Source organism: Pinus tabuliformis, chromosome 3_1, assembly GCF_031772625.1.
Source record: "Pinus tabuliformis cultivar Carrire ecotype Pingquan chromosome 3_1, CPIR1, whole genome shotgun sequence".
Taxonomy (NCBI): Eukaryota; Viridiplantae; Streptophyta; class Pinopsida; order Pinales; family Pinaceae; genus Pinus; species Pinus tabuliformis.
The window spans coordinates 302,232,638-302,252,185 of record NC_142301.1 but is presented as its reverse complement, the minus strand read 5'-3'; the positions used below and the strand labels follow the sequence as shown (position 1 = coordinate 302,252,185).

The following is a 19,548-nucleotide window of genomic DNA, read 5'->3' as shown; positions in this document are numbered from 1 at the left end:
GATCATATGAATTGTTGCGAACGAAGGGTCTGCATTGAGTGGAGGGAGAGGAAAAGTTCCCAGTAAACCGGAATCCTTAACTAAACCTACACCAATGTCCCTATAAGGGATTGTCGTTTTACCAACATGCTGGATAGTTTCTAAAGAGGTTGGGTCGGATGAAAAGTATGTCAGCTGATCAATAGTCACGATCTTACCGTTATGTGGAAACTTAATGACTCTGAAGACCGATGAAACGACCGCTGTCATAGCATATGACCAACTTCGACCCAAAAGAAGGTTGTAGTCTAGAGGGGCATCAACCACTTCCACATCCAGACTAACGGTTTTACCTTCGACCCCTATAGGCAATTCTTGTAGAATACCAAACGGACGGAACCCACGGCCATCAAAGGCCTTAAGGATGGTGGGGGATTGGTTCAACGAAGGAGAACCAAGCGATCTCCAACATTGAATCGACATAATACACGTAGAAGCTCCCTCATCAATCACAGTCCGATGAATAGGCCTGTTTTTGACTATCACTGGAATTTGGAAAGCCATTTGATGGGGGAGACGCGGTGTACTACTTTCTAGATCAAAGATCATTAGGTTCGGGTCCTGAACATCGACAGCTCCAATAGCCGACAAAAGCAATTTTCGTTGCGCTGGACATGATTGCAGCACTTCGAGTGCCGACATTGCTGAAGGTGAAACAGCTAAGTCTTCAACAATGTTGTAATTCTGGGCTGCTCTCGCATGTGGATTGAAAGCAGACCTTCGAAGTACACCCTTGGCGGGCGGCTTAATCACTAAGTCTGGGTTAGGTTTTTCGATCTGTAGTGGATCGGAACCAGGAGCTGAGGTTGATGGGTTAGAGTTAGAAGATTCTGCTTCTTTACCATCAACAGGAGCCTTACTACCATAATCTTGCGATCGAGTCGCAATCCTGACATGAGACATCATCAAAATGGGTTCTTCACTGGCATTCGAAGAAGAACCTATCATCTTATTTTCCTGCTCGGGGAATGGATTCTTTAACACAGCAGGAGTCGGAGAACCTTTAACTATTTTCACTACCTCGGCCCGATGAGGGCAGTCTCTCGTAAAATGATCTTCTTCACAAATGAGACAAGGATAACGAGGTTTGCGCTTTTCGTCATTGGTTTCCGACTTTTCCGTTTTCTCCTTTGGAGCCTTGTCTGCTTTAGCCTTCTTCTTTCCTTTCTTCTTTCCACCGTTTTTGGATTTGGCCGTAGATGACTCTACAGCGTGAATGTCGGCGGTAAGTTCAGGAGGAGAAGACTCTCCTGTCGGAGAATCAGGCAAAGTGATAATTGGAGTATTGGAGGTCTTGGAAGACTTCTTCTTACTCTTCGTAGTCACGATACCGATCATACCATCAGCGGCATGAGATCCCGAAGGAGCAGCAGCGATTTGGTTTGACTTTGGAAGATCCGGAATTTTCTCGTGTAACGTACCCGACTGAGTGTAAACTAAGTCAAGGTATTGTGCCTGAGCAATGACTTGCTCCTCAGTAACTACGCCGGCCTTAGCTACATCTTCAGTAATTCTTGGTAATAATGATTTTACAAACCATTCAGCTAAAATTTGGTCCGGGATAAAAACTTTCACTAATCTCCTTCGACGTCTCCACTCATGGATGTGATCAGAAATGTACGTGGATGTCGATTGTTTTAGCGAAGTTAATAATTCTGTACCATTATCGTATCTGACTGGTAACTGAAAATGAGTTAAGAATGAAGTAGCTAACTGGCTAAAGTTGTAAAAAGAAGCCCGTGGCAACTCAATGTACCACTTGGCTGCGAGACCAATGAGTGTACGCTGGAAAAGACGTAAGCGGATAGAATCATCTGAGATGGAATTTGATGCACACCAGAGGTGGTAAGTCATCACGTGATTAGACGGATCCTCTCCAGACTTACCTTCGAACTTGGGTATATCGCTGGGCAACTTATTTGGCATTGGCGGCCAGAACGGAAGATATTGAATTGGATCGTTCGTTAGGCGCGTCAAGTCGGGTAAATCTAAAGTCGCAATAAATGGTAACTGCCGGTTAGGATCTCGGAAACTCTGAGTCACAATACCAGCCCCAGGAGGAGGATATCCAGGATAACTAGGAACAGGATTCGCATTGGGGATATTATATCCTCCTGGAAAACCAGGATTAACCGGACCGTACTGGGGTTGTTGAGGTGGTTGATAATTGTACCCAGGATACGGTTGATACTGGTAAACCGGTTGTTGGGCAGCTTGACCAGGTTGATACTGTCCCTGGTACGGAGGTTGAACAAATTGAGGTTGAGTAGTAACAACCGTACTTGTACCAGGTTGACCTGCAGGCATCTGGACTGTGGTTTGAACCGTGGGTCCAGACAACGGTACAGATGTCTGAGGAACGGTTACAGGGACAGTAGAAACCGGAGCTGCCGATACTCCAGATGTAAGCATGGTAGATGAAGCGGTAGTTGCTGCAGCCGTGTGAGGTGGAGTACTCGGTGCAATTGGCGGCTGAGTAACTACAGAAGTTACAGGGGTCTGAACACTTGACTGGACAGGTTGCGGTTGCTGGGGTGGACCAGGAACTGCAGGTTGTCCTGCTTGAGGTACCGACTGTATACTTGGTTGCGACATCTGTTGACCCTGTGACGGATCCCATGTTAACATTCCAGGGTATTGACTCGTAACAGGTTGAGGATACTGAGATCCATAGCCGTATTGAGGATAGGGTTGATAACTGTAAGGTGTAGTCCCATATGATTGCCCTTGAGGTGGTTGATAACCTTGACCAGGGTATTGACCCGTAGGTTGATAACCTTGAGGTAAATACGAATACTGGGGTTGACCTTGACCTTGAGGTTGGTATCCTTGAGGTTGATACCCTTGGGGTTGATACCCTTGGGGTTGCCATCCTTGAGGTTGCCATCCTTGAGGTTGATACTGATACTGAGGTTGACTTTGGGGTACATATTGAGGCTGGGGTTGATACCCTTGGGGTTGATACCCTTGAGGTTGCCCCCCAGTCACAAATGAAGTACCTTGAGGTTGCCCCCCAGGCATTAACGAAGGTTGCCCCCCAGGCGGTAATTGGCCACCTTGAGGTTGGTTAATGGGAGTTGAACCTGACATCATATAAACTTCACCTATACTCAATGGTACATTACCACTGTTTCCAACTAATAACCCATGATCAACAGGTTGAGGAGATGCTCCCGCAAAGGTACCAGAAAGTGACTGATACCCAGTAGGAACAGAAGGACCGCCATGTAAAAATGATTCAGGACTTTGCGAAAACACAGACGACTGACCAGACATATTTACAGGAGAATGAATTCCTCTAGGTGGAACCGGAGTACGAGGTGTAGAAAAACCTACTGAGTTGTCTAAAAAATTGGTTAATGCAAGGTACCAAGACTCACTTCTAGGAGGACTGTAAAAGATGGATTCACGCTCCCTTAGATCAAGGGTAATTAGATCTTCAGAATCAGAAACGCCTATTTCTTCCTCTGGAACAAGTTCTTCTATAGCAATTAATCCAACAGGAAGATTTTCGGTGATAATTCTTTCTATTCTTGGTGAATCAGGAACACTAGGAGTTGGAGTAACAGGTTCTGAAATTTCAGGTTCTTCGCCTGTTTCACTGGCAGATGAAAAACTACCAGCAAGCTCGGAAACTGTAACAGCTTCGGGATTGTAACCTGTTTCTAATCTTTGGTAATCTGGATGGACTACCAAAGAAGATTCTCCTTCTTCAGGTGACCTACTTTACTGCCACTAGGAGTTACAAGGACCTTTAAACCCTCTAAATAACTGGGGTCGTCTCGAGGAGGTGAACCCCTAAGTTCACGGGATCTTCTCAACAATTCGGCCACAGATACAACTTCAGGAGACTGGCCCGCAATACGACGGGACCTTCTCGGTAATTCCGCCACAATTAAAGATTTTAACTACAACACACGAAAACAAAGTAAAAAATTTCAAATCAAACCACCTAAAGTCTTCTAAAGAACCAATCAAATTTGAAGCACACGCCTAAATAATCTAGAGCGTCAAACCACACACAAACAGTAGTCTTCCGGACCAAAAGCGCTAGTTGGTGATTAGGCCCAACCTCGCAGGATTCAGTACAGAAATAGTGGGTGGAACAGTTACCCCGGCAACCTGCTTAATGAATAGACTGGACCAAGTTCCTCCACTTTAACCGTCTCGAAGTGAAGCGAACCCCCCAGAAAATCCAAGTGAGTATAACCGACGTCTGCTCCAGGTACAGTGGGACCTTCCCTCCACCGTCACCTTGGGTAGAATCCTAGATATTATGGCCACTAAGGTTACCAATCACAACAATTACACCTGGGGGAACAGTCTAAACTCCGACAGCACGCAAGGGCAGAGTAGCAAGCTCCAATCCCCTTACCGGCTCCTTGACAACAATCCAAGGTTTACCGATAAGTGACCCCTGGCTCCTCGACAATGGTTAATCCGAGGTTTACCGTTTGTAATACGTACTGCCTGGCGTCGTTCCCAACGAGGGAGGAATGATCCCCTCACTGGTTCGGACACGAGCTCGTGTTTCTCCTTTAAGAGGAGCTTTCCCAGAATGTAACTGAAACAATTGGATTTGTTCTACTCAAGATAGACTATCTGTTTGGTTTTGTAGTCTTGGAGAGTTAAGTACTCACCTACTCCAAGACCCTAGCCTAAGCTATGTTGGTGCTTCAGAGCCCTAGAAAAATAAAGATTACTAGATTGATTTTAATTTAAGCGTTACTTTTAAGGTTGTTTCTTAAGTCAAAAGGTGATGGAAGTGAAACTAGTGGTGTGTTGACTCGACTCGAAACCACTACAAAATGCACCTAAAATGATTTATCCACTACTTTACTTTTTCGATGAATTGCTTAACTAAAAAGTTGAGAGAATGCAATCCTTATAAAAGCAACTTCTTAATTGAAGACAATCAAAGAAACAATTCGTTTTTCTTTTCCAAGCATAAAAACATAACTTCTCTTTACATGCACGAAAAAACTCTTTTCTTCTTTTGAAAACAAAAAGCTACTTGAAACAAGACTTTTAAGAAGATGTTTTTGTATTTTTCTTTTAATAAAGCAAATAAATCTAATATAACCAAAAATCAATCTTAACAACTCTTAAAATCTATGAAAATGCACTCATAAGCAAACTAAAGGCAAATTTACTCTAAGCAATCTTAACGAGGCCAAAACTAACAATGATTATTTCTAAGGTGTTTTACTTGATCACAATCAAATCAAGGACTAGCTTATTGCAGAACCAAAAACTAGTCAAAACAAAATTCTAATCTTTTTGTCCTTTTTGAAAATGGAAATCAATACTTTAAAAACAAGCAATTCGAAATTTGACCCAAAACAACTCAAATGACAAGTTGCTCAAACAAGGAGACTTTACGGCAGGCTCAACTTCTAAGAAGGTTGACTAACCAGAGATATCTAAGGCTGGACAACTTTCTAAGCTCAAAGTCACTACAAAGCCTTTCCAAAAATCAAACCCTAGGTCTAAACTTCGTTGAAAACCACTAAAACACTCAAAGCTCACAAAACCAGTTCAGGTAAGAATTCTTGACAGGGTACTAAAGGATCTGGGCAGAAAACACTAAGAAAAAACAAAATCTAAAAGTAATTTAAGGCAAAAATGGAATTTTCTTAACTTTTACAGGAAGACGCAGGCAGCAGTTGTCACAGGTGCGGCCCCGCACTGTGCAGTCGACAACAGCGCGTCCAAGGACGCACTGTGCAGCACACAGAGACTGCGTCTTTCTGGAAAAAGGAAGAAAAACTAAAGCCAACTAAAGCTACAGCTAAGCCACCCAAATACTAATTCTCACAGTCAAAAACCAGAAAATAAAAATGATTTTCTCAAAGCAAAGTTCATATAAAGGAAAAGACTCTCTCATTAATGGATTCCCCAGTGGAGTCGCCAATTTGTCACACGGAATCTGTCAAGGGTGCGGACACGACTGACCTTCCTAGAAGTCTAAGACATTCTAATGACAAACAAGACAAAATGGAGTGATCTTTCTCTAAATACACCTTTTACAACATGAAAACTACAAGTGTTTAGGCTTACCTTATTCCAAAACGCTGTTGTTGAAGTCCGTTCTTGACGATCCGGATGAGCTCCTCCTTCAAGTCAATTCCTGCAACCACAAACAATCAAACAATTACCAAGCACTTGCATTTCATATAATAAAACATATATTCAACATGCAGACCAAGGAACACATGAAATAACTCATTAACACAAGCTATTGAGAAAAATAAACCAGTTTGTATTAATAACGAAACAAAGAAACTCTTACAACCTGGCCTTGGTGTTGTGCAAGTTCCTCCCAGGGTCCATCAAGGGTTTTCCTCTACTTTGACAAAGCTCACCCTCTCCCAAGTAGAATCAAGTGAAGACAATCTCTCCTCACAAAGGCTCTAATGGAAGACCTAAATCCTGCAGCATTTACCCAAAGAAAATGTATAGCTCCAACCTCCTCTCCTTCTGGCTCAATGCCTTCATTTATAGTGCTGTAAAGAGGTTATTCAGGTCCACTATCAATGGGATCATCCCCCTCTATGGGTGGGATAGCTCCCTTATTGATGGGATAGGTTCCCCCTTAATAGAGATACATGAACCAACTGGAGGCGCATCCATTTCATCAAACCGACCTCTAGAATGTTCTAGAAGTAACCACAAGTAACTTTTTCAAGATAAAACTCGCGCATTTTGCCTTTTACAGAGGGACGCACCTGTCCCTTAACATACAGAGCGTCCATGGACGCATATTTTGTGAACATGGTCAGCGTCCCCGCAGGTAAGGCTAGAGAGAACCTGCGACCCCAGAGATAAACATGATTTTTACAAGACTTTCTCTCTTCTTTGAGTTTGAGATGGATAACAGAGGCATGAGACTTGCCTAAGAGGGTAGCATGACTTGTTGATTGGAGCCATACTAACTGTAAGTAGTCAAGGTGACATTTTTTAGTGTAACAGACATTTAAAATCTCCATTGCTTGGAAAGAGCCCTGGCTACTAAATATGTCTAGAGAATTATAGGAGGGAAGGGCTTATTGAGAAAGGTGGTGAGTTGGAAGTACATACAGCCTCTGTCTGCTGAGGATTGTATAAGATCTCCAAATAAATCCTACAATAAATCTTCAGTGATTTGGAAGGTGGTGGTGTTGGCCTTTCCGCTGATTGGAAGACAGTTGGTTTGAACTTTGGAAGGTTGGGGGTGGCAACAACATAAGGCAGGGGGATGATCCTTGGCTGCTTATAACCCATAATCCTTCTTTACATTCTCCCTTTGACATAAAATGCGTGCTCCCATAGCCCAAACATGATAAGGCACTGATCTTTCCTTTCATCTACCACCTCAAAACATAGAATCCATTTTTTTTTTCCTTTTTTGTTTTCGTTTCCATGCAATAACAGTACTTATTTTTCCACACAGGAAATGCTTGATGTGCCATTGTTACGAATTTCTGGAGCTTTCATTCGGGCAACAATGATTGCAGTGCTTTATTATTTTGATCACAACGTTGCATCCCAACTTTCCCAACAGAATGAGTTCAACTTAAGAAAACCTTCTTCATACCATTATGACTTCTCTTAGGGTTTTTGGTATGCAAATTACCACAATAAATATATATTATTTAGAACTATGTTGTAATTTTTGTCAGGGTTCATGTTTAGGTTCAACTATCACTGGCTACCCTATTCTGGAAGAGCTTTTGCTCTTTTGAAGACATCTTGATCTAACTCTTCATTCTTTGTTTTCACCTCCATAAAAAATCTCTAGTGGATTCATAAATTTTCCTTTTATTGTGACAGACTATTTTATGTGGTATTGTTGGCATACCTCCTTCAAATGGTATTATTCCTGAATCTCCAATGCACATGAAAGGCTTAGCTACCCTCAAACATCAGGTACCAATATATTGGAATTATCAATTGCAGCTTCTCAGGGAAAAGACACAATTCAGACATTTTATAGACGAGTAACTTACAAGTACTTTTGTTATAGTTGGTGCATAGCAAGTTAGTGACAATAATCCGGAAAAGTATGCAGAAAAATTCAACCTTAGGGCAATTATACAGAAACATGCAAGAAGCCTATGAGCAAATGCAGACCCCAATGGTTTATCAGCCTCCACCTGCCTTCGTAATGGTCTTATTTTTGAGTTTGGGTGTTTCATTTTATCTAATTTTCCTCTCCCTTTATTTATTTGTCTTGTCATGTCCCAACCATTTATGCAGGCACTTAAGGAATTGAAAGAGACCACAATTCAGTTGGCCGCAAGTACTGGGAATATGGATGCCCCAGTTGATGAATCAATTTTTAATGTTGACAAGGACGTGGATGACCTGCTTCCTGTTGAGGTGAAAGAACAACAATTGAGTAATTTGTTGCAATCTCTGATGGTGGTTGGCTGCCTTGCAGTAATGCCCATCATTAGAAAGATCCCAACTTCTGTGCTTTGGGGTTACTTTGCCTTCATAAACTTGTGTTATTGGTCTGTTTTCCCATCGGGAAAATCAATAATGCAAGGTCAAATCAGTTGTGAATGATTGATGGCATAATGAAAAGGCGAACCTTTACTCAAAAAAATAATAATAGATCATTTTTTATAAATGTAGCTTTAAAATGATCTTACTTTGAAGTAGAGACTAAAATCAAGGAAATGATAGGAAGCCTACAATGCTGGATTAGTGCTTAGTTCAAATAAGCATGAAAATGAGAGGCCTTTTGAACATGATTGTGAGGTTATTGTTGATTCAAATATTTTTTCAGCAGAAAAATAAAGCATGGAGTGAACATTTAGTGCACAAATATCCCCTGTTTTAATGGATGACTAAAACCAGGAGGCCTTACAACCATATATGTAAAGTCAAGTCAATGGTTCTACATGGTTCAGTCATTTAATATACTCAAAACTTTAGCCCAAAAATTAATACAATATAAGTCTGCTCTAGAATACAACAGAAGCAAAATAGATCACATATATGCCCTTCCCACAATCATTTCTTCTGCTAATTTTGGACACTGACTACCATTTCAGTTCTGGGCATTTTTGTGGTATTGATGTTTGGCCCAACGGATACCAGCCGAAGTCCCTTCCTTCACCATTTTGGCCCCAGCAGACGCCGCACATTTCATCTTCTTGTTAGTTGTTATAATCTGCTAATCTGGTCAAGACCACAGACTTGTTTTTCTGTGTTGTGTCCTGGTCGTTGTATGAATAATCCCACTGCTCTGCCCATGTAAGCCCAAATGAATTTCTACACTCATTGGAAGCCATTAATGCAATCAAATACTGTTCACACAGCGCTTCAATATTTCTAAAATAGTTAAATTGATGTTCACTAGAAGTGTAACAAAGGAACTGAAACTATGAATAGGTTGGACAACCATTGTTGATTCAAATATAACAAAAGATATAATTAATGTTTCTAGAGTAGAAGATACATTTGAGTGGAATTGTCCTTAGCTCAATTGTAATCGCAGCACTATGTCTTTATTTAAATTCAGTGACTGCAAAAAAATATAATGGGTGTGGATGGTTTCTAAGGTTGAAAAGGAGATGTCAATATGGTGTAATAGATGGTTATCATCAAGGGGGATACGTTAGTGCTGGTGAAATCCCTACTTGAAGCCATCCTCGTGAGCAAATGCAGACCCCAATGGTTTATCATCCTCCACCTGCCTTGGTAATGGTCTTATTTTTGAGTTTGGGTGTTTCATTTTATCTAATTTTCCTCTCCCTTTATTTATTTGTCTTGTCATGTCCCAACCATTTATGCAGGCACTTAAGGAATTGAAAGAGAGTACTTTGAGACATTTGAGAAGGAAAGGGCCAGTGAACTAGGTTTCTTTGGTTTTTAGTGCATTTGTTTGCATTCTATATTTGTAGAGATTACATCTCAGATTAAACTTTGAGTTGGGCTCATGCTCTGGCCATCAAAGCATTTGAATGCTGGGGGTTTTACACCCCTTTAAAGTTTTGCAGCGATCTTTTGATTAGATCTTCAATGTAAGACTTCACGGAAGTCAAAAACTGGCAGGCAGAAAAAGTCCTGCATGCTGTACTGACAATGAGATGTCTAGGGTAGTTTAAAATAACTTCTTGTTTCTTTTGAATAAATCTTCTTGTAATACTAGAGAGGCCACTCAGTTTTGGTGATATTTTCAGTGCTTTGTTTAGTTATGTGAATTCGTTAGATGCAAAACAAGTATTGGTTAATTTCATGAAAACCAATCTACAAAATTGGAAATGTAAGCATATGTGCATGAATGTAGTAGAGAAAGGGGTACTGTTCTAATTGAAGTGAGAGTGAAAGAGACCTTTTGAAAATGTTATTGTTTCAAGCAGTTGGAACGGTATCAGTAGGAATCAGTATGCAGAAATTAAACAGAATAAATGGGAAATTGACAGCACTTTCAGTGTGCCTTGCTTGGCATATCTTGTTGGATGGTGCCCTTATACATAAAATTGAACAAGAACTAAATCGTATTATATCGTGGTACTGATTTGTTATAGCGCTTCAATATTTCTAAAATAGTTAAATTGATGTTCACTAGAAGTGTAACAGAGGAACTGAAACTATGAACAGGTTGGACAATCATTGTTGATTCAAATATAACAAAAGATATAATTAATGTTTCTAGAGTAGAAGATACATTTGAGTGGAATTGTCCTTAGCTCAATTGTAATCGCAGCGCTATGTCTTTATTTAAATTCAGTGACTGCAAAAAAATATAATGGGTGTGGATGGTTTCTAAGGTTGAAAAGGAGATGTCAATATGGTGTAATAGATGGTTATCATCAAGGGGGATAAGTTAGTGCTGGTGAAATCCCTACTTGAAGCCATCCCTGTGAGCAAATGCAGACCCCAATGGTTTATCAGCCTCCACATGCCTTGGTAATGGTCTTATTTTTGAGTTTGGGTGTTTCATTTTATCTAATTTTCCTCTCCCTTTATTTATTTGTCTTGTCATGTCCCAACCATTTATGCAGGCACTTAAGGAATTGAAAGAGACCACAATTCAGTTGGCCGCAAGTACTGGGAATATGGATGCCCCAGTTGATGAATCAATTTTTAATGTTGACAAGGACGTGGATGACCTGCTTCCTGTTGAGGTGAAAGAACAGCAATTGAGTAATTTGTTGCAATCTCTGATGGTGGTTGGCTGCTTTGCAGTAATGCCCATCATTAGAAAGATCCCAAATTCTGTGCTTTGGGGTTACTTTGCCTTCATGGCCATAGAGAGTTTGCCAGGAAATCAATTTTGGGAAAGGCTATTGTTTCTTTTCACTGCTCCAAGCCGTAGATACAAGTATGAACTTTATTCAAACTATAATGTGATTGAATTTAATGCTTGTAATATAGTTTTCAAAGTTGATCAATGTTGAACTGATGGTTACAGAGAACTTTAGGAGTATCATGCTACATTTCTTGAAACGGTGCCTTTCAAGACAATTGCCACTTTCACCATTTTCCAGACATGTTATTTGTTGGCATGTTTTGGTATCACATGGGTGCCTATAGATGGTGTTCTCTTCCCACTACTAATCATGTTGTAACTTGTTAGTCCCAGCGAGGCAGTATATCCTTCCCAAGTTTTTCAAAGGAGCACATCTTCAAGAATTGGATGCAGCAGAGTATGAAGAAGCCCCTTGAATGCCATGCAATATAACAGTGAGTGCAAGACACATATCAAACAAATTTTAAAAATATTACTCAATTCTATTTCATAAGCCCTGCAACATGAACAATAATAAATTTAACTGTAACATATATTGATTGCAGGAAGTTGGAATTCAGGGGTTCGGACTAGGAAGCATGGGAACAGGTGCAAATGATGGCGAAGTTTTGGATGAGATGATTACATGAAGTCGCGGTGAGGTCAAACACACATATAGTCCACGGATAACTAGCTTGAGTGATTGCACACCAATTCATGGATCCGAGTCTGCATTAAGTCCCCAAGTTGCAGAAGCTAAACAAATATATAGCCCCCGTATAAGTGAGATCAGACAGACACATATCCCTCACAGAGGGGAAAAGCATTCGGGCATTCCCCTGGTTAGTTAAGGAAAAAATATGAGTCCAAGTGCATTTGGTTTGAGGCCACATAAACCAACTTCCAATTAGGTGTTTGGAGTCTAAATCCTCGGCTAGTAATCTTTCCCTTGAGTGAGCATATCTTATGTTTAATAGTACATATTTTGTTGGCTTATCATTATTTAATCATTGTGCCATAAATCACTCGGTTGTATTTGGTGTGTCTTCACAAAGAACCTCTGTCCATCTCAGAGGACAGGGTAGACCATATAGTGCGTGTAAAAAAATGTAATGGAAGTCAAGCTTGAAGTATTTCTGTTTTCTTGAAGCATGAAATCTATTATGTCAGTCTTGTGGTTTTGTAGACCCCAGGCATGCCAAATAAGCATGGTGGTATTAAAGGGTCCTGTGAGTGGTTTGAGCTTCATAGAAAGTCATCCTTATTCTACCAGTTGGATCATAACCACAAAGTTTGCAGCCTTTAATGTTTCATTGAAATAAAAAATGTGGAAATTAAACTTGACAAATGAAAAGGAAATGGTAAGGCTTACAATATTAGAACTTCTGTAAATGTTTAGCCATTACCTTTAAAAACTAACCAAGGGAAATGTCAAATGATCAAGGATATGTTGAGATGGAAATATCTATTTTTCATGACAGTAAAACATTTAGATAATGGAAATAAAGAATATGTGCATTCAAGTTAAATCAGATTTATCTTGAATGGTTGGGAAGATTTGTTATTATCTTTAATAATTTAAGTCTTGTAAAACAAATTCAGAAGGAATAATTTAAGTCTTGTAAAGCAACAAACTTGAAGAAAAACAAAGAATATGAAGCCATATACAAGGAATATGAAGCCTGCGTGTTATGTTAATTTATAAGCAGTTTTATGCTCTGCAGTATAATCTGTGACAAAATTGGCTACAATATTCAACAGACAGGACATTATGAGTTTCTCAATTTGTGCTATTATATGCTATGGATTTTCTAACCGATATCTTGAAAACGCAGTCTGCACTTGCCATCTATGCCTGAGTTCTGCAGCGGTTTGTTACTTTCAAGCCATGCCTAATGTCATATTGTTTGTTGCAACTTTAATGTAGACAGCTAACCAGGAAGGCATTGGGTCATTCATAGAGGATGCTTAGGCATGATTCCAGGCTTTTGAAAATAATTGTGATTTCCATCACTAGTCATAGCACTTGATAGAAAGTTGGGATATTCATGAGTGTGAATTTATGTTTGTGTGTTTACATACTTTCTTATGAATTAACTAATGCTCAGTAGTAGTAGACATTGGACAAGTATATTTGTATACTTCTGTTTTAAACTGAAACAAATCCAGGGCTAAAAGGAATGGATTGATTGCACTAGTCATCCTTCTATAACTTTCCAACATAGGCTGGAGTAAATAGATTGTAATTTGGGCAATTTTTCTAATTGCAAACAGGAACATACTTGTGTATTGGTAGGGAAGCTATGATGGCCATTATGTCAGGCCAGGTGATCGCACTCCCTTGATCGTGAGCACGATTGTGATCAAGATGGAAGACTTCATAGTCTAGATTGATTGTTTAGCAGTGATAGTTAGTAGGCTCATTCACAAAAGCTTCTATTTCACTAATCCTTTTTATAGAGTTGTCAGATTCAATTTCCAAAGGTTTTAAGTACACTATAGAGTTGAGTTCTGAGAGAGTTGTGATTCACAGTGTTAAGTATAGCAGCTATGACACTTGAATGAAGACAAGCATAATAGAGGTATCAGACTCTGTTATAAGCTTACCTACATATTATAAGGGACTTGGTTTTTTTATAATTTTATAGACAAGTTCCATGTCGTGGAAATGTGAAAAAAGATAGTGATATTGCCACCATGTGGCTCTTATCATATATGGTTTTATACTTCTTCAAAAAATTCTCTAAGAGTTCACAATGCTAAAATTCACTAGGACTTTACAAAGTTTTATTATTTAGTGAAAGACTTGCCAAGTTCTTACAAGATTTTATAATTGAGTAAAATATTCGCCATGCCTGGTGAGAGATTCGCCAGAAAATTATATATACATATTATATTATTGATAAAATCGCCTTCCATTTTTCCTATATACCATGGAGATTCACCCAATTATTATATTTATAAATTTGGGGGGGGGGGTTCTTAAAATTTTCCCTACTTCCAAGTTGGAGGGGGAGCCTATCACATTGATTGAGGGTGACCTATATGACATTGTCGACATAGTTCGCAAAGCCACCAGGGAGGTGCTCCAAGAGGCAATGACAAAGCAACAGAATTTATTGGGGGCACTCAGGACACAAATCCAGGAACTTCAGGTGTGTCCCCCACAGCAAGGAATGGTAGCTGCCTAGGGGGCCATGGGTACATCAACAACTGAGCAGTTGTTGTGGGCCAAAATGGCTAATACCGTCATGATGCCAGAAGGGGCACTGACAGCGGAAAACGCGGAGGACAGAGCCGCGGTAGGCCGGTTCAAGGGACTTGGCCTAAACTTGGCCACCCTTCTGCGAGAGATATTATACCAGCTGTAGGATGGAGCAACGACAGAGCTCCGCGCTAGGGAAGGACACGCAGTACAGATGCTCAGTGAATAACGAATCAATATTGAGCAGCTGAGCCTCCAACATGGCGAAGCGGTAGCACAAACTTAGCAGTTGGAGCAAATCGTCGAAGAAGCATGTCGCCGCGTCCCCGAACTAGAGATTGCAACAGACTTACCAGTAGGTATACAGATCCACAAATTGGCCAGTGGATTCCGCAAGGCGAAGGAGGAAGCAACAAGGATCCAGTTGGACCTCAACTTGCAGATCATGGAGCTGAGGCTGAAGGCGTAGCCCTCTACACCACCGGAGGTCAGAGAACAGTGACACCGCACCATTCAATCAGGGCTGGAAGCAACAACACACACCATACAGTAGTGCACTAGCTTGTTAGATCAGTCATTCATCACACTCACTTCACTACAAGAAGACCCAACATTACAATGGTTAGAGATAGAAGCACGGGAGTTGTAGCAGGCCTATGATAATGTTTGGGGGACTGCACAGACAGTTGCCCTTACTCAATGATTGGCCAATATGAGGGAGGCCCAGGCTCTCAAGGCACAAGTGGACGCCACACGTGAGAAAGAAGTAGTGCTTAAAGAGTGCATCCAGCCTTGGCTCGAGGAAGCATTCATGGTCACCGCCAAGATTGAGGGAAAGCTAGCGTAGATGCAAGGAATATATGCACTTAGACAAGCAATTGCACCTGACAATGAACGATTGGAGACACGCGCACAACGGATACAACAGACAGCGGAAGAATGTGTTGTGGACATAAGCGAAGCGCAGAAGTTGCTGGATGACCTCTGCGTGAAGATCAACGCACCAGCCAAGTGACTCAGTATGAGTCACGATGATTTTGTTTGGGGCATGTTGGGCAGCGGATCCCCCAATAGTGAGTTTTTGGGGCTTAAAACCCAAAGTTTTGGGATAATATAATGTAAAGACCCCACAAAATGCGGGCGTGGAGCGCGAGAGTCTACGGTAGTCCACACTAAAATATTTTAGTTTAATATAGAATGTGTCAGCCTACCCATGGTCCGCGAACCATGGGAATCTATAAATAGAGCGAGGCTCTAAGTGTAGAAGATAGTTTTTTTGGATGGTTCTGATCTTAAGAGTTATGGGTTTATGAATGCGAAAGTGGTTCTAAGTCTGTACGTCTGAGTCATGGTTGGTAGTAGTAAGGGTAGGCTCTATAGCTGTGTACACAGAGGCTTCATAGAGTTCGTAACTGTGTGCGCAGACCCCTGTAGCTGAGTGCGCAAGGTGGAATTGGATTGTACTGGAAAAAAAGATTAATAAAAGATAAGTGTTTCTAAAATCTTGTGCATCTGATCGCAGATTTGTGAGTTTGTGCTTCTGTTATGGTTTTATGTATCTCTTTAAGTTTTATGTTTGCGCACACTAGTTATAAATATTGAATGATTAATTAATACTACTGAACTAAGTCAGATCTATAATAATAACATACTAAGGGTGAGGGATCTAGACAATGCCTCTTCGCGCTCGGTACAAGAGCTACGCGAAGGTTCGATAGCTACGAAGAGTAGCACAAGCCTGTAGGAGTGGTTCACGACCCTCCCAGACCTCATCAAGACATCCCTAGGGTGCGGAAATCTGTTTCCAGCACCCTCCCATACTACCACGGGTGAGACCTTAGTCCGCGCTCCGTGGACTGTTGCCGAAAGGGCCGGTAGTGTGGGATTTGTTTGGATAAAACAGTTCTGGACCTGGGTCAAGCCCCATCAATCCAACACACGAGGGGAAGCATGGAGGAACCAAGAGTGGGCACGGAAATCGAGAGAAATTTTTAATTAGTTTATTTGCAGGCGAGACCACGATGGAGCAAAATTCTCGGGAGGGTGAAATTTTTGCAGTGTCCAAATTGGACAAATTTTATGTCGATCTTACACTTCACGGTGACACAAACCCGATGGCACAATCAGTTTCGTGATCTGAGCAACATATTTGTAGAGGACCTAGAGGAGGGAATCTTTAAGGAATCTAGGGGGAATCTAAAAGATTCCTTGAGCCCCAAATTTCCACTTTCTCAGAATTCAGAAATTTGATAGTCGATTTTTCACTATTCGACACCACAAATCTGATGGTGTGTTTAGATTTTCCATTTACTCATTTCCTTTTTTGACCACTTTTCTAAGTGGAGTGCAGGTATCAGCGTTCATGTGTGAACAATCATTTCCATGCAATTCGACACCGTGAGATCGATGGTATGAACAACTTCAGTAGTTTGCCTTCCTCTTCTTCAGATGGCCCCAGGATGTGAGGTATATGCAATGTGTTCATGTAATAATTTTTCTATCCATTATGCTGCAGAGATCCCTATTTGATGTTTGATGAGGGATCTTGTTTCTTGCTTGTTTTCATGATTCCTGCTTGATGCGATGCAGAATCATTTGTGGGATGTACTTGTTGACATGATTCGTCATGTTTTGTTTGAGATCCCTCTGTTGTTATGTTGATGGGATACTCATGTGTCAGCATGTATGTTTGCATTGAGATCCCTTTTATGCCATGTTGGCGGGATGCTCATCATGCATGAGTTTATCTCATACTGATAGGAGTCTTTTTGACTGAGAGTTCCTATACTGGAACATCTCTTGGAGCCACTCCTGCGTGAGGGCATTTTCCTTGTATGATAGCAAAATCACCTCTTATGTACATCATCATTATTGACAACACTTAATGTAGCGGCCTATACCATCTTGACACTGGGGCCTGGAGACGTAGTCCCTCCTGGACGAAATCCATTATCAATGGCTTATGTTTTCATGTGTTTATGAATGTCATGTTCCTCTTCTTTACAGAATTCACATGTATTCATTTATGTTCTTTTACAAATGAAATTTAACACATCACGAAAGTAAAAGTTCTTGGAAGGGTCCTTTGTCACACCTAGACCTGGATCATGCATGCAATTAGAGAAGGAATTATGTTTAGATTGCATGATTTTGGAAGCACAAATTCCCTTTAAATATAGGCTATTCATCCTAGGAATTGCACAAGGAAATAGGGGATTGGAGAGCTACAAAATAAGCTAAGTATTTGGCTTGAGCTAGCTTGACAACTCAGAGTTGGTTATACTTGTGAAAGAATTGTTCTAGTGAGAACAAGCTTTGTATTTTCACTTAGATTTTTGATTAATGCAATATAGATAGTAGGGGTTTTGAGTTGTGGCTTTCCCCAGATAAATGTTGTGTTATGTGCCATTGATTATCTTCCTCTTGTTGATTACTGTTTTCATTGATCTTTATGGGCTTTCGCTGTAAAGAGTAGAGTTGATTCTTGTCTTTTTTTAGGAAATTACATGAGCTATGAATCTATAGGAATTTCTGCAATTTGAATAATAAATTCCTCGGGGAGGAAGAAATTGTACCCATAACCAACTATTGCATCTGTGCCAATTTTGGCCCATGGGCTTGAACCCAACTTCCATGCCAAGTGTTTTCCAACTACGAGAAAGGCTAGAATTAAAGCCTTCCATTGGTTTGATACATTGTGGTTTTTTTCTGGCAATTGCAGATCTAATTTGAGATTGAGAATTTTGAGGATCAGACTTTAAGAGAGGGATACCTTTTTATGTTTTTTTTTTTTTGGTTTTTATGCATTTTGGTGCTCTATGGGTTGCCTAGTTTCAAATGGATTGGTTTGGATCATAAGTGGGTAAATCTTGTCTTAACCATTTGGTGGATTTACAACCCAAAATAGTGGTGTTGTCAAGGTATTCATGACAGGAATTCTAGAAATGAAATATGACTGCATAAAAATGAAAACCAACAAGCATCAAAATACTAGACATAGCTCTTAGAATAGCACCAAGTTGAGTGTTAGGAACCCTTATTAATTGGAAATGAGTATCTTGCTATAGAATTTATTAAATGGTTGTAAATTATGAAGTAACTTGTTGTTTTTATGCACCTCCAGATCTATGTAATGCAGGAAGACATTGAAAATAATAAGCTAAACTACCCCTTGGGGGCTACCCACAAGTGTAGAGGCACTTTAAAGTGTTGGATTTATGGGTAGAGAAGCTAGGGAAATGAATAAATAATAACAAAAAACATCCCATCATTGAGAGTAGATGAGTAAAATTAATGATAATACAATTGATTACTGTATAATTGGATTCAAATCCACATAGGGTCAAAACCCTTTTTTTAATGTAGATTTTTTTTTATTTCCAACAAGTTGAAAATTGTTTATCACTTCAAATGATGATAAAATATAGTGTGGAAGTGAGGAAAATTACAAAGTATCATGAATACATACCTTTTTGAACAAACTCTTGAATGAGCGTTTCACTTACCACCCGCATATTGTTGTCGTAAATTGTATGGAAAATATCGCTTGGATAGTCCCTCGAAGTTTCTTTAGTTTTGTTTCCCCATACAACATAAAAGTGATGTACCTTCCTTGGGCCACATGATAATATTTAGCAAAACCCAAGTGAGGGGGGGCTAGCCTTATAAATTTTTTCTTTTAACGGTTTGTTATGAAACTAGCTCACAAAAAGACAGAAAAGATAGTTGAACGCCTTATAATTTAGCCTCTTCGAGGGGGCAACCTCCTTTACATTACAAAAAAGAACAATTCTTGGATGATACAAATGACAAGACCTCCTTTCTATATATAGGAGTCTAAGGGGTCATAATATAATCAGAGCTGACATAACAATAATAATGTAAGGGCACAATAATAACAATAGTGGGCTTCTATGGGGCACAATAATAACAATATGGGGACTACATGGGTACAAAAATATAATAAGGGGTTTGTACTAATAACAATAAGGGGTTACACTAGTAGTATAGGGGCCTAACATGCCCCTCTCCTTCAAAAAGTGTTGTCGTCAATGCTTGAGTAGTTCTTGATGCTTCTTTA

General features: G+C 40.1%; 1 protein-coding gene and 1 long non-coding RNA gene across 3 annotated transcripts; both read left to right on the top strand.

Annotated features, from left to right (window-relative positions):
* The first annotated feature begins 9,682 nt into the window (after nucleotides 1-9,682).
* On the top strand, nucleotides 9,683-10,226 carry LOC149186985 (uncharacterized). The gene is made up of 2 exons (XR_016256174.1): nucleotides 9,683-9,729; nucleotides 9,825-10,226. It is a non-coding gene; the product is annotated as an uncharacterized LOC149186985 (long non-coding RNA).
* A 71-nt stretch (nucleotides 10,227-10,297) lies between these two features.
* LOC149186984 (boron transporter 1-like) lies at nucleotides 10,298-11,690 on the top strand. Of its 2 annotated transcripts, XM_089412718.1 has the most exons (3): nucleotides 10,298-10,941; nucleotides 11,037-11,356; nucleotides 11,447-11,690. In XM_089412718.1, exons 1-3 carry the CDS (start codon nucleotides 10,903-10,905, stop codon nucleotides 11,454-11,456), a joined length of 369 nt encoding a protein of 122 aa, XP_089268844.1. In that variant the 5' UTR covers nucleotides 10,298-10,902; the 3' UTR covers nucleotides 11,457-11,690. The 2 variants fall into 2 exon arrangements, with proteins under 2 accessions (XP_089268844.1, XP_089268843.1); XM_089412717.1 differs by having other exon boundaries at nucleotides 11,037-11,690.
* The last annotated feature ends 7,858 nt before the right edge of the window (nucleotides 11,691-19,548 follow it).